This window comes from Saccostrea cucullata, unplaced genomic scaffold (assembly GCF_032062105.1).
Source record: "Saccostrea cucullata isolate Sc308-1 unplaced genomic scaffold, CSIRO_AGI_Scuc_v1 ctg6517, whole genome shotgun sequence".
Classification (NCBI taxonomy): Eukaryota; Metazoa; Mollusca; class Bivalvia; order Ostreida; family Ostreidae; genus Saccostrea; species Saccostrea cuccullata.
Genome location: NW_026928514.1, coordinates 14,464 through 30,518, shown reverse-complemented (window position 1 = coordinate 30,518; position 16,055 = coordinate 14,464). Strand labels below are relative to the sequence as shown.

Here is a 16,055-nt window from a genome sequence, read left to right as displayed (position 1 = left end):
ACCTTTTTGCAGTTTGTTTAATTTTGATATGCGACTTTTCGTCAATATTAATTTAATTGTTGTTGATAATTTAAAACAAGGTATGCATAGGATTATAATTGGTAAAAAAAAAACAAAAAACAAACAAACAAAAAGAAAGAAAAAGAAACAAAGCAAATAAACCCAGAACACAAGACGGTCAAGACATTTCAAATACTGAAAGGCACACAATTGAATCATTGCATTTTGGGTTATATTTTTCCAGATCGGCTGAAAAGCACGTATGTTTGTGTTTTGAAAAACGATGTTGCAACAAACTAAATGAAATTGTTAACAAGACTGTCGATGAATATACTAGTATTCGGAATAGATTTATATTAAGTTTCAATGGCCAAACACGAGCATTTGTTAGATCATAGCAAATACGTCTGACTCTTTTTTTTTGTCTGTACCCTTGCACACAGGTAGAAGTAACTAGGCTACGGCCGGTGTCAATTTCAGCGAAACAACACAAAAGAATGGTAATGAACTGAGGTGGAGGGGAATCTCCAATAATATGTGAAATGAACGTTACCGAAGTGACGTGACATTCATGTAGTTGATGACAATAACCTCATTTGTTACATTATGATTTTTTATATTACTGCGTTAAAACGCTTCATTGAAATGATTTTTATGTCAATAATTGCTTTTTTTCGATATTTTCTTATTACTAAATTTACATATTATCAAAAGCTTGAAATGTACGTTACCTACTCATAATCTGAGGCAATCGTGTCTTTATAGTGGTGATTGTGACATATAACACAATGTCATTACATAGAGAATCTTTTTTGGAATAAACTGAAACAAAACGATGAATTTTTAGATGAATTTTAAGCTTTTTATTAAACAGAAATATATCTTGAAATGTACGTTATATTTACGTAGTTTTCTAAATCGGCATGGATTTATGCTATAAAAGACAGTAACTACAAAATAGAATTTTACTACATGTACATGTTAGGTTCCAGTATCTATAGAAAATGACAAGATTCCAAACTGATCGCTCTAAACAAAACAGAGAGAAGAATTTAAAGCATGTATTTAAAAAATGTTTTTATACATCTGGATCAAAAAGTAACCTTTGTTTTTTGAGAGGAAAAATCAAACGCAAATTCGTATGCCGAGAAAATATGTTGCTGACAGAGATGGTAGGATGTGCTGGTGTTAAGATGAGATATTCCAATTGTGATTTTAATGTCTACATTTTTTTTGACATATCTTTTTGGACACTGAAGAAAGAGTAACGTACATTTCCAGCTACATTTCTGAATAAAAATACCCTCTACCTTATCGTCTTGTCATTACTCCATGTATTATAAGTTGATGAAAAAATATCTGGAAACAAAATCTTCAGATACTTTCTTTCAAAGGTAATTGATAGAAAAATTGTTATCTTGAACTTCATTTTTTAAAAAATCAGAGAGGCATTTGTGCCCTTATATTGAGAATGGGTGTATAGTGCTGCAGCAAGGCTCCAGTCTACAAACTTTTTGATACTCCTAGGAATTTCATTAGTTTTATACTCTAATATTTATAAAAATGCGATAAATATATAGACTGAATAGAATATACTATTTATTTTCAAATAAGTATTATGAGACATGACATGTAACAATTATGATTTCATATACTAGTAACAGATTATTACAATATGCATGTAACAAATAAGCTCAATGTTCAATTGTATTATGATACGATGCGTTTATCACAACTTACAATGTGACTTAACATATTGTTCAGCTTGTATTTCATGTTATGATGACTAGATACATAAAGGGAAAAAAATATTTCGCAAAAGTTTGGTTAGCTTATAAGTTCTACATTTGTTGCATCGGTCGTTTTTAAAATACATGACTTGTATATAGATTACTGGTAAATACACAGAAAATATCATAACAAATAAAGATGTAATAATGAAATGAAATTGAGGCAGTAAATTTACGTTTAACATACACTCTTCTGTAAAACGGAAACACTGCATATACAATGAAGAAAAACAGTTGATAAAATTGAATCTAAATTGCACCGACAAATAATATTTTGCTTTCGACTGTTTATCTTTTCAAAATTATCAATTTTAGTAGCAATAAGTCCAATTTTAACAAAAATTGGAACCATTACTCTTTAAAAAATATAATTATGTACATCACCTGTTTTGTATATGTAACTTAGAATATTTTATTGAATATAATGAACTATATGAATATGATACTTTCTACTACATAGAATTAAAAAAATAAAACAAAAATCACTAAAAAGTTAAAGATTTCCATTAGCTGTGATTATCTTTACTTATAACATGTATAAACACAATTAGAAAACAAATATCTAAATTTTACTGGCTGCATGTTTATTAATTCTTGTTATTTTCTGAGCTTTTTATTGATGTTGAAAAGTCGGGAGAAAAATATTTGGATATGCAAGGTCATAATATTTTGTCATATTAATGAAAAAAAGCTTTTATTCTATCAAACCACGAAAGAACAGGCTTTTTTTGAGTGTCGCTGTTATCACATTCTGGGGTCAGTAAACTTTGTATTGCATCATGTTGAGAAATTCTTTTCCATCCGTCTGGAATTTCCGGACTTTCAGTTTTGTAATGTTGCATCAACTGTAGACAAAATTTGGCAGTAAACCAGCACCAGTACTTAGATGCAGAAGTATCTTTAGGTGGAATGGTCCACTCGGGAATCCAGTTTTGATAATCTTTTAAAGGATGATATATTTCACATTTGTCTTCTACACACTGACACCATTGTCCACATTTCACCAAACCATTTCGACTGACTAAACGGTTACAATTTTCAATTGCTAATTTTTTGGTTTGTACGAAATAGAAACCTTTTATTCCAAATGGTCTATGTTGAACACAGGAATGGGGAATTTTATCAGCTTTAACGTGATCTTTTGTTGTGTTCTCACAAGGCTCAAAACAAAGAGGACAGTGCTCATTGCAACCCCAGAGAGTATTAAATACTGTTAGAAAGGGATCTTTGCCTCCAGTAGTTAATGAACCATCAGATTGATTTGTAAATTCGTTTTGCAATTCAAGCTCAACATCCATGATCTTTTTTGCAAGCTTTGTATAAAAGGACTTCACATCATCCAAGGAGTCGTTGGATAATAATGCTGTGCATCCCGTATCGAGTTTGTAGCCGAAAAGATTGTCTTTGAAAGTCTGTATCCAGCAACGAATTGTATTATTTGGAACATCTTTATTGACATGAGTTGCAACCTCCATGATAAATGAAATTTCTTTCGATAAAGCATCAATATTGAGACGTCTAATGTAAGTCTCACAAGAATCATCGCCCTCTTGGCTTAACATATTAACAGCTTTTTCCTTCATCCACTGCTTAGCAAAGCCCTCAGGGTCTTTTATATAGGACACAAAAGTATTGAACTTTTCAGCTAAAGCTAAATCCTCTAATATTGCATTTATCAACTTGCGTTTTAAAAAGGAAAAATGTTCTAACAATCTCCCCTTAAATAATTCTGCTACTGAATGCTCTACGTTTTTTCTAATTTGCAATTTTAGTTCATTGCATATATAGTTAGAGACAATAACTGTTTCTTCTTCTCTTAAAAGGATATTTTCAAACACCTGTTTTGCTTGCGACATTTTCGAAATGGTAAATGCTCGAGGACTGTGTTTATCTTCATAACGTCTATTAAGGATAGAAAATTCCCTGAAAGAGATTTGTGCAGCTTTTATGGCAAATTTTATCTGATACTCTGGTGTTAGAGAAAACGTTTTGTCTTTGTTTTGTGTGGTTATTTTCTCTAATAATTTTGATAAAATGTCATTCTTGAAATCTTTTTCGTCGTATTCCCAGTCTTCTTCAGCTTGGTTAAAATAGGTGTCAATTTCTTTGAAAATCTCCCTTGTTACTTTCAAAGTCATCAGTTTGCATTTCCGCAGAGTTTTGTGGTTTAAGATCCTTATCATTTTCAGCTTTGATTTCAAATTAATATGTTCATCAAGGATATCCTCTTCAGACAATGCCAGGTTCATATCGTTTTGCTCTTGGCAGCAATCTATAGGTTCGATTTTAAGTGCCTCTTTTAGAAGGTGTTTGTGTTTGTTAAATGCACCATAAAGAACAATCAATATTCCATCTCGAAGCTGCTTTTTGTTTGCTTTGTATGTTTCAAGTGGCACATCGCAGACGTGTTCATTTAATAATAATTCCCACATTTCAGAAAAAAATGTCTCTTTCTCATCTTCAGAAAAGTTTCTATCTTGGATACTTTTTGCATGTTTGGCAACTTTTTCAAGAAGTTTTTTCTCCATATCTTTGTCATTGTATTTCCATTCTACCTTATAGTGAAAAACCTGACGACTTAGTTTGCGCTTGAACACTGTTTTTAAGATGTTTGATGTTTCTCCTATTGCCCTGATTTTAGTTTCTTTCCACTGTATCATTTCAGACTTTAAATCAGAAGAATGTATATATTGTTCCAGGAATGTTGTTTTTGATGTTGTTAGTTCGTCCAAATCAGTACAGAACTGAGAAAAAAGCCTCGATTCAGTTATTTCTATGTCTTGACGTGGAGCACAATATAAAGCAGTTTTCACTGTTTTTCTCCAAAATTCGTTTGAAAACTTTTCTAATGCATAACTTTGACGACTTGTTTCCTCTTGCAAAAGATTATACGCTTTCATATGCATGATATTCTGAAAACTAAAAACAAAATCCTCATTAAGAATGCCTTTCCATATACTTTCAATTCGACAAAAGGTATTTGAAATGTTATAAAATGATTCAAATTTTCTGGAACATTGTTCAATGACGTGCTTTCCAATCCGCTGTACTTCGTTACTATAGGATTTGCTTACAGGAGCCATTGGTGGAGTTCCATGCCACAAATTGGGTAAATAAATGACATCATGTCTAGAGTCAAAGGATATAACGTCGTTAAATGAAGATATATACTCCATATGTTCATGTTCAGCAATGTTACTTGTAATTGCATTCAATTTGTTTAGGGTCTCTTCAATTTCAGACTCCAATTTGGCTCCATTGCCTAATAAATAGACATTTTGATGTACAAAAATGCACGATTGGCGAAGTTCTATATCATTATTGGCCTGTTTTAACCGCATTAATGCATGTATAACAATTTGTAGTGTATCTTCCATACAAGTAACATTCTCGCCTTTAATATTAAGAATAACTGTATCAGCAATTCCAATTGCAAGCGTAGCAAGCTTGTTGTCATGACTTGTTCTGCCTGTATGTTTACTAGAAGAACGAAGTCCTTCCGTGTCAAAAATGAATGCATATTCAAAGTTCAAGTGCGGGTTAGTGACAGGCAGCAAATGTAGATTAATACCTCGAGTACACCTCCCAGAACTTGCAGGAAAATCAAGGCCAAACATAGCATTCAACAACGTTGACTTTCCAGAACTTTGAATACCCAAAACAGATATTGAATATACTCTCTTGTTACCTTTGATTTTTGCCATCTCAGTAAATATAGCTTTTACCCATTTTAATGAAATATCAATTGCTTCCCCATTCATTATCTCAAATGATCGACCTAGAATAAGTATGTGGGCAACAATACGAGGTAGTAATTGTACAGCAAACCATGTCGTTCTTTCAATATGATAATCACACATGTCCTTGCAGTAACTAAAACTTTCAAATATTTGCCCAAGTTCTCGAAATAAATGAACTAATCCAAAGTTTGCAGACTCCAGATTTTCTTGGATAGTCTTTACTTGGTCTCTTCCTGACTCACGACGATACGTTTCTACTAGCTCATGTGTCATCTGAGGAAGTATTTTTCTTGATTTTTCTTCCAATAAATTCTCAATGTCTGAGAGAAAAAACTGCACTGCTTGTGCACAGCCTCTTTGTGACAATATTATGGCAATAAAATCTGCAACTAGTTCCATATTTGAAATGCATTTTTCAGCCTGTTGAATTCTTATTTCAGACAGCGTATCTTCCATTTTTGTCTCTATTGCATATGATTCTGACGGGCTAGTTTGTTTTAGCTTCCAGTGAATTGCACTCCATCTGGTCAGTAAATCTTTGCCTTGAAGAGGCAGCATGGCATCTTTACTTTTAAAATCCCGAAGAACAGTTTTCAAGTATGAGAAAAATCTTTGAATACGTGGCGGTTTACTGTTCCAATCATTGCATCTAAGAAATCCTTCCTTACATAATAGTTTTATTGCATTTTCTAACTGCACCTTCTCCTCATCATTGTTAAGCAATTTGTTAATTGTTTTGCATAATTCTTCCTTTATTTTTCTATCGTTCTTTAAACGGCCTAGGGAATCATTTGTAGAAATGACATTTAGACCTTCAAGAAAACAATTTGATGTTATATTCTCATTTGTTTTACTTTTTGGCATATTTGTCACAATAATAACATTTCGAAGTATTTGTTTAAGAAGACAAAGTAGGTAAGAGATTTTCTCTAATTCTGGGAATTCAACGAAGAGTATCAAAATATTGGATATATTTATTAATATTTCAAACTGATCGCGATAGACTGCTGCATCCCCTCTTAGATTTAACACTGTCATTTCTTTGACGATTTTGCACATACCTCCTGTTGTTGAGGTTTGATTAAAATTCCATGAAATTTCAATAGTACCATTATAAAGATTGCGCTCGAATTCTCCAAAGCTACAATTTCTGTGAAAAAAGGGAAAACTTGTTGAGTGATCCTCTTGCAATAGTTTGTTTATTGTCTCTGACTTTGATCGAAAGTCAGAATTTCCTATTCTGGCAAATGCGATCGTTTTCATACAAGTTGTTGCAACTGATCCCGAAGTATCGTCTATGAAGACGTTTCTCATCCCCCACAGATAACATACTAAATCTTGATAACAGTCAAAGTAAATAAGGGGAATTGCTATTTTTAGCAAAGCAAGTTTTCTACTCAACAGACTCTTGAGGAATGGATCACAGCATAACCACACAGTGTAAAATGTGTCCATTGGATGGACGGACAAATCTTCTTCCATTTTCGCTTCCTCTACTTCTTGCCATTTTGGAATAGGTGAACTGTAACTCTTCTCTATAAATCCTGTATTACATGAAATAATGGAATGCATGATAACCCATGGGATGTCTTTTGTAGTATTTGCACCGTCAAACCTCTTCTCAGATATTTCCAATGCTTCCTGGACAGACAATTTTCCTGGAAAGTATTTCCTCAGGTCTAGCTCTTGAACTATGTATTGCAATTTCTCAGACATTTCTGACAAATGACAACGATCATTGACATTTTGTGTCATGATAGAGTCTATTGTATCATTTTCTAGCTCATTTTTCAAATGCTCCCAACATATGTTTTTATTTTTGTCTTCTTGTAAAAGTTTGGACAGCGATATCATAGCTTCTTTTAAATTTTTCTTGTCTTTAAGCAATGCTTTTACCTGAGGATCTAATCGTATGGTATTTTTCGCTATTTCTTCTGGGAGCTCTGTAAGGTCTGATGTTTCGGGTACCCACTGTGTTATGTTTTGAATAAGATATTGAACAACCCAGGCATGTTGTTTTATGATAGAATAACTTCCGTACTTTTCAAATATATCAAGACTTTTTTTAGAATGACGAGAAAGAGCAACTAATTTTTCCTGACCCATTTGTTCTTCAAATATACACTGTCGAAAATTGAAGCCGAAAAGAGAAAGTGCTGCAATCAGAAAAACGTACTCCGCTTGACATTGTTTCGACTTCAGACATAAAAGAAATCTTTTTACTGTTCTTGTAAAGATTATCGTGATGTAAACGTTTAAAGAGATACTTAAGTCGGACCGCTTAGCGGCAGTTATGAGAAATTCCTCTTCTTCTATAAGAGAAAAAAATTGTTTCAGGTCTTTCACAAATATATCTGGGTATTTATCTTCCTCAGTAGGCATGTCTTCATTGATCCACTTTTCAATACTTTCCCGGTTTTTGAAATCTACATCCGATTTTGATAGCAGTCGTTTTAAATTTCGACGAACTTCAATTTCTTCTTCTTTGTTTGAGTTGTATTCAATAGCTGACCTTAACATGGAGGACATATCTGAGTTTTCTTTGAGCATGTCATGAAAAACAGACTTGTTTTCCAATTGAGCTACGTCATGATTAATATGCTTTAGCACAGCAATAATTCTTTCAATGCTTTGTTCTGATTTTAAATATTTGTGCAGTTTCTGAATAGTGGAATCAAAAATTTTTCTTTCACTTTCTTTAAAGTCAATGAACGTGCTATCTTTTTTGTACTCTTTTCGTACAAACTCCGCCAAACTTGATTTGTTTTGGAAGGAAGATTTATCTTGCAAAATTAAGTTCCAGATTCCAGCCAAGGCTCCATTCTTAAAAATATCCCTGTGAGTAATAACCCAGTCCATACTACAGTCGTCACCTCCAAGAAGATCATCTGTAGAAATTACATCATGATATTCTTCCTGTGAGTGAACTTCTATTTTTCCGAAGTGAACCAATCCAATAATGATATGCGAACCATATGTTTTTAAAAACAGTTTACATTGAGTTTCAGCTGCATTCATTTTCTTACTCAATAAGAGGTGTTCTATTTTTTTTAGGTTGGCAAGTGCGCCGCTACTGAAACAAAAATCCTCTAGTTTGGGTTGCCACGAGGCAAGAGGAATAGGAGTATAACGTGTATGAAAAGCCCCCAAATATCTTCGAACACGTTTTGGTACATTTTTCATCGCCCATAGCTCAGTATTTTCAATGCCATAATTAATTACTTTCCTTTCATATAGCCGGCGTTGGTGATAAGATCGAAATCTTTCTGTGTAGTGTAAGGGTAGCTTCCATGGTATTGAAAATTTTATATTTTCTTTTATTTCAATAACTTTTTCTCTACTATGCTCAAGAGTGTTCAATCCTGACAATTGAGTTCCTTTCAACAATACACCATGCGAGATATAACTGACAACTTCAGTTTCCGATTGACCTGATCGGTGGGTAATAAATTTAAATAAATCTATGCAAATATCGTCGGGTTCTGTGGCTGTTGAACGTAAAGAAATTTCGTCTGGACTTTTACAGGAAGCTTTTTTTTCTGTACTGTACACAGAATATGGCAAAAAGTCGGAATCAGTGACGTGTTCACTTTTATCGTCTACCTTGTCGTCAGCCATTTTTTGGTCTAACTAGTAATCCGCATAAACCTTAACAGGCTTTCAGTGTTTTTTAATCTAAAATATCAAAATTATGTAAATATTCTTTCAAAATATTTAGAAAAAAATAGTTTAACTTTTTTTCTACTTAGAGAAAACGTTTAGATAGAAATGCAAAGTTATAAATGAAATTATGGTTATTTTAAAAATAATATTTACCTGCCGTCTCTCCTAATCTTACTGTAATTGTCTGTCTGTCTTGGAGAACGTACTTTTATTATGGGCATATAAATATTAAACTATTCCACATATATAACCCATTGTGATTGGATGAAAACTCGATCACGAGATAGTGGGTAGTTCTTTGCGTGATTATGTGTACATTTAAATAGCAGAAGAAAAATAATTATTTAAAAACACGTTTATAATGGTTTAACATATTCCATGGAATCATAACAGTAGCACACGTCGTTAAGCAATAACCAAACGCCAACTTGTTCAAAAATTTATTTTTACAATAGCTCCAAAACTATGTGAAGTATAGAGTTAAAACTTTTAAAGTTTATAATTATATTTTAGGTTACAGAAAACGATGCTCATTTTTATATATATTTATATGCAACGGTGTATGCAGCGCAATGTAGAGCGATATTAAGAAACTTCGAAAAGACTTGTTGTCATGGATTGAACCGCAAAATGTGTTTAAATTTGTGTTTAATAAATAGGGAATTCCCATTAGCCTAAAGTTATTTTTTAACTTATGCACGTTAATCAACTTCAGATCATCTTTCAAAACTCTGAGCAAGGTACATTTGCCATTGTTACTTTGTATTGTTCAAGGCTTTTTCATACACTGTAGCGACACAGACACTAGGTAAAAAAAACATTAACAGGTCGCCAGTCGGTTTCTATGTTACGAAGACTATGCATTAAATAATCGTAAAATGTGATGTGTTTTTGCTTAACATGTTTAATGAGCTGGACATATCCGCTGAATGATTAAATGCGTTGTCTATATTTAGAGATAACTTTAATTATGCTTGTCGATGTAGAGAATAGTTTTGGGTTTCTCTGCAATACTCTCTTTGAAATAGAAAAAGGCCAAGACAAAACACATCAAAACAAAGTACATGTACATGCAGTTAGTCACGTAATCACACAATGTGTCCTATAAAGCCCAACGCGGGTTAAAGTACACAGACTTTATCTCGAAACCAGTGATAAAAATTTCGAAAACACCAGCGTATACGAGGTAAACACGTGTTTCGCTATTGAAATAAAATTTCCGTGCTTCAAGGACAAACATCATATGTTCAGATGCTGAACTTTGAACTTTGAATCAGCTTTCTCTAGTCGAGATAGGAATTTGGGTAGTAGTACTTTTTCGATCGATACTGTATCGGAATTCTGTTTTCCTGGAAGTCTAGCTAGCTAATACTCTAATGTACTTTGTGGGAAGAGTGGAGCAAAAAACACGAACAAGAGTTCCTTCTATATTTTTCTTATAATAGTATATATAAAAGAACATTAAAAAAGCAAAACAGGACGCTAAATGATTAATACTTCAAGTTTAAACCTGGAATTTCTATAACAGTCAAATGAACATATCATCAAAATTACCTAAGGTATCGTGTTTATTAGTTTGATTTAAATTTAAATTGAAATTACATCACAACTGAATCTATTATATTTATAATATAATATCATTATTTATTATAAGTTATTATTGTCTCTGGCAACACAAAAGCAAAGATTACATAAATAAATATTAAATATTCAAACTCAGATTCAAGTTCATAGTTCAAAGGTCAGAGTTCACAAACACCATCTCAGAATGTGGTAAAAGGAGGTGCAGAGGTCAAGCACTTATTTATGTATATCTAAATCCAAAGTTTACTTTTCAACTTTCATGAGTTACATGACTGGATAAATTTATAATACACAATAACAAGATGGAAAATTTTTACCGACCCAAGATGATGCTGGAATATTAAAAAAGGAAGTTGCAACCAAAGCAACCTTAGGTGTTTTTATTAAAAGGGACAATACTCAACTAAAATATTAGACAAGAGCGATAATCACTAAGTATAACTATTGGGCAGTTATGCACATCCTTCAATAAAAGAAGCTAATTATGAGTGAATTTGCTTTGAATAAAGTTTCAAAAAAATGATTAAAAGTGGGTCACACTCCAAGGTCACGAGGTCAAATTTGGTAATACCAAAAGAAAGAAGTTGTCAAAGGGAATAAACCTGTAAAATGGGAAAGCCATAGCTTCGACCAATCATAATTTATGAACAAAGTTAAAGTTTTTATGGACAATCAAACAGACAGAGGGACAGGGCAAAAACTTCATACCTCGAATCCTCGATTATTGGGGCATAAAAATATATTATTTAATTAAATTTAAAGACATGTTTACAATCAATTACTTAACAGGATGTCAATATACCATATCGTCTGAACACATTAGCTTCATAGAAACAGAAAAAAATTCAGTCTTGAATGAAACATATGGAGATTACGAACAATATTCAAGATCAAAAGTCTATAAACGATACAAAATAGGAGCAGGGCAAACACGGACTTCCAAAACATCAGAGGTTGGATCAGGTGCCATGGAGGAGTGAGCATATCTTGCCGACCGGTCAAACCCGCTGTGCTCCTTGTCATGATCGGTGTATAAATTATGGACTAACAATTAGTATGAAAAACGTCAGTCAGCATTTGACACATTGATAAATTGTATTTGCTGACACGGTCATTGTATCTACCACAAAACTTACGAAATGATGACTTTAAACGAGACTGCTGATATTCTTGTTTCATTATCTTGTTAACCTTTAACAATAATTTACCTTATTTTAGGAATAGTTCATATCATGCATAAGTAGATCATGCTGTTGCGTTTCGAATCAACTGAGATATAAACTCCGTATGCAGGTGATGAAGGTATAAGTAAGGAAAGTTAACGATAGATAAGTTAAAGTCATCACTTTATCATAGAGCTTTGTTGTTAGATTACAATTAACGTCTTTTTCACGTAAAATATTCAAATATGAAACAAATATATCAGACTCCTCGGTATCCTTTATCTCAAGCTCACCAGGACATATCGTATCGACGTAAGAATGGAAATAACCATTGTTATAAAAAATTAACAGTACGCCGTCAATATATCTAAATGTCGATTTGAAGGCCACACCAAGTGTTTTCTTCTTTTCACGCATTTATAAGACTTTGCAAAAATGTTTTAATTTATCTTGGTCTAAACATAACCCCTGACAGAGGAGTAAAGATCGAGGCATTATTTGAACAAACATGATTTTTTGCTGATTGAGATTGTTTCTCTATTTCTCGACTAATCATGGCTTTGAAAAATCTTGAAAGACTTTTTAACTCACCTCAACGAAGTTGGGGTAGCTTATGTGATACACTTGGCGTCGGTGTCGGCGTAGGCGTCCCAAGTTATGATTATTTTTTTAGCAGTTTTATTTTTAAGTACTTTTATATCCTTTATTAATTAGAAATACATGGAAGATGCTTCTAGTTTTGTATTGTACCAGTCAAGGTTTCAGATGCTGCAATCTCAGCAAAGGAATGAACAAGTCTTTTTTTTTTAACAGGTTAACATTTTTGGTGCAGTTTTTGGTGAAGGTGTTATTCCCAAGTAACTAAGAGCCCTATGTTGACCAAACTTGCATGGATGATACATCTGAGGATGCATACTACCAGACTTACTTCGGATGCTGAATCTGAAACATTTCCGGATGAGTGAACAGGTTAATGTTTTTGTGCAGGTTTCATTTCCAAGTAACTATAAACCCTTTAATGACCAAACTTGCATGGATGATACATCTAAGGATGCATACATATAGGCTTGCTTCGGATGCTGAATCGATATCTGTCCTACATTTTCTTGATGAGTGAACTCATTCTTCAATACTGGTGAATTTTTAAAATATATTTCTTTTCTCCTTTATTTTCCAATAAATAAAGTGGAAGCAGATAGATTGATATTGATATGATTGGATACTTGTGTAAGGATATAGTATAAATAGTTTTATGGATATGAGTTGAGGAATAAAAAAAATATTGATCATTGTTGTATTGCATTTACGGGATTTCAACTGCAGAAAATGTGACATAATTTTCGAATAGGCATAAAGATGTTGTTTTATTTAAAAATAAAATCATTTGGCATGATATATGTGTACATTATCTTAGCATATAAATGAAATAATATATTTATTTTGTCAAACATGCTAAAATTATCCTAATTATTTTTTTCTGAACTTAAAAATTTGTGGTTTATGTTCATAACGCATGGTGTCCATATGCATTGAACTTTTGAACACCTCTCTACAAACATTAAATAATTTGTCAAGTTCAATTTCTGTGTTTAATTAATGAGTATGTGTGATAAATTATTTTTAACAATATGCTTCATGAACATAACTCAGTTCTTTTTGTAATTTTAAAATGATCTCTGATTGTAAAATGTTTGGTGTCTTGACCGTTACGAACATAATAGCTTTCAGTATGATTGCTAAAATAACACCAATGAATCATAAGTTTGGCTCAGGAAGTCCGTAGCAGTAGTATAATTATAAATTGAAAACGAAAGTAGAAAGGTTGCGCAGCTGTCTGCAAAAAAACATGGCGATGCTCATTGTGTCCACGTGGAAGACAGAAGTTACGTACATAATAGATTCGGTAAGTATTTTCATATTGTATCAATTTTAGTGAATTTTTAACACATAAATACAGTCATTGTATCTCTATACCATGTAGCCATTAATCAGAAACTGAAATATGTCGCTTATGACCATACAAAATGCATAAATCTGTCCGAGTCGAGTACTTTTGGTTTAACATTTGACTTTTGATTCGCGTCTTTTGTTACGAGCATGTGTTTTTGCATTATTTGTATAATCTATTAATGATAAAGTTATATTGTACTATATTTTATTCTATATTTGTTAGTTTTGTTCTCCTCTTATTAAAGGATGAATACTTTTTGAATATTTGTTTTAATATTGCCATATCATTAACGCAATTACGTTCATAACAGAGACACGAAAACTTGAAGTTGTGACATAATTTGTACTTTAATTGCCTTCTTTCTGGTTTTATCAAGGATATATAATAAATATAATTAAACAGCATAAGTGTTGATTACATCATGTTGTATTTTGTTTTTTATATATTTTTTTCTTTCAGATATACAAGAAATGACTGAATTATGTTCGTAACAATGACACAAAGATCCAAGACTTAAAATAGAAGACCTAGGATATTTAGCAATCCATCTGACAATTTACTTGTCTGCATTAATTCTCTTTGAAAGCTAGTCTATTATTAAGCTTTGAAATGAAATATTAAAAGTATTAAAGACAAGTGTTCGATTGTCTTGTTATTTTTTTTGTTCGTTTTTAAAGCCTGATTCGGAGTTAGGTGTCCATGTTACTTACATAATTTCTCCTTTTTTGAAACTAGAAATAAAAATTGTGACTTTTTAAATCAATTCCATTTAATATAAAATTAAACATGATTTCATCATCCCTTTTTGATTACATTATTTTCATATTTTAACAACTTGTTAAATTCTAGTAACATGTTACTTGTTTAGTGCTTATGTAAGTAACGGTGTCCATTGGTAATCTTGGATATATTTTCTAATTATAATGGAATAAGGCAGAATAAGTCATGCAATAAAACATGCAAACTAGTGTTTATGTACTTCAAAAAGGATTCACCAGAAAAGAATAGCTTATTGATTTAAAAAACAGTCACTGTGGACACCAAGTTACGTATATAAAATTTCAGATATGCTTGTACATTTGGACACCTATCTCCTCTTTAAGACTTCAGATTATCTTCCCATCAATATTTTTCAGAAGCAGGAAGGGTACTGACTCAATTAATATACATAAATTATGAAATTGATTATTTTTAAAAAATAACCCTTTGGTCACACATCTGATCTCAGTACTGAAGAATGAGTTAGTGAAAAGGTTACTTTGTTATGCAGGTTTCATTTCCAAGTAACTATGAGTCCTATGTTGAGAAAACTTGCATGAATGATACGTCTAAGGATGCACACTAATTGACTTGATTCGATTGCTGAATTCGACATACATTTTCTAGATAATTATAGACCAGATAAAAGTTATCGGTGAAGGTCTATCACCAAGAAACCATAAGGTCTATATTAACCAAACTTGCACAAATGATGCATCAAAGAATGAAAACTCTCAAATTTTCTTCAGATACTGGATTTCAATTACATTTTCTTGATGAGCGACTAGTTTGAAGTTTTTGGATAGGTCTATTCCAAAGTAACTGCAAGCCCTACCAGGTCAAAATTGCATAGATTAATCTTTTTTTTTTTTGGATGTGCACTTTTAGAATGTTGGTTAACTGTGTGACTTTGTCTTACGTAAAAAAATTCATTGAGGTGAGCTCTGTAATCTCTGCATAATTACATGTTTTCTTTATATTGCATTGTGAGAGATTGATATTCTTTTATGGCCTCGACTTTTAACACGGAACATGATCTGAACAAAATTGAAGCTTCACTACCCGAGAATGTCTTTGCGTTTATATGACTTATCATGGTTTTCCTACTCGTGGGAAAAGGATTTTAAAGACATTTTTTCCATTTCCATGCCAAGAAATCTCGTCCGGTTTACGCACTGTGGAAGTCAATAAAAGTGTAAATTGATGCAAATCACCCATATTCCCCAAACGCTAGCAAGACAATTTACGGCAGCAGATTTCGATTTTAGGGGTGGGGATCATAGGTTTTCAGCTTTCTTAGTTAAAGAAAATAAACTTGATATATTCCACCATTTATTTCTATCAGTGATATTTTTACATTAAAATGAAAATATTAACATAGCCAATCAGGTTGCGTCACACGGGT

General features: G+C 32.4%; 1 protein-coding gene across 1 annotated transcript; it reads right to left on the bottom strand.

Moving 5' to 3' along the window:
• Window positions 1-2,467: 2,467 nt before the first annotated feature.
• LOC134277832 (interferon-induced very large GTPase 1-like) lies at window positions 2,468-8,548 on the bottom strand. The gene has a single exon (XM_062760139.1). The coding sequence runs from the start codon at window positions 8,546-8,548 to the stop codon at window positions 2,468-2,470; it is 6,081 nt and encodes a 2,026-aa protein (XP_062616123.1).
• Between the last annotated feature and the right edge of the window lie 7,507 nt (window positions 8,549-16,055).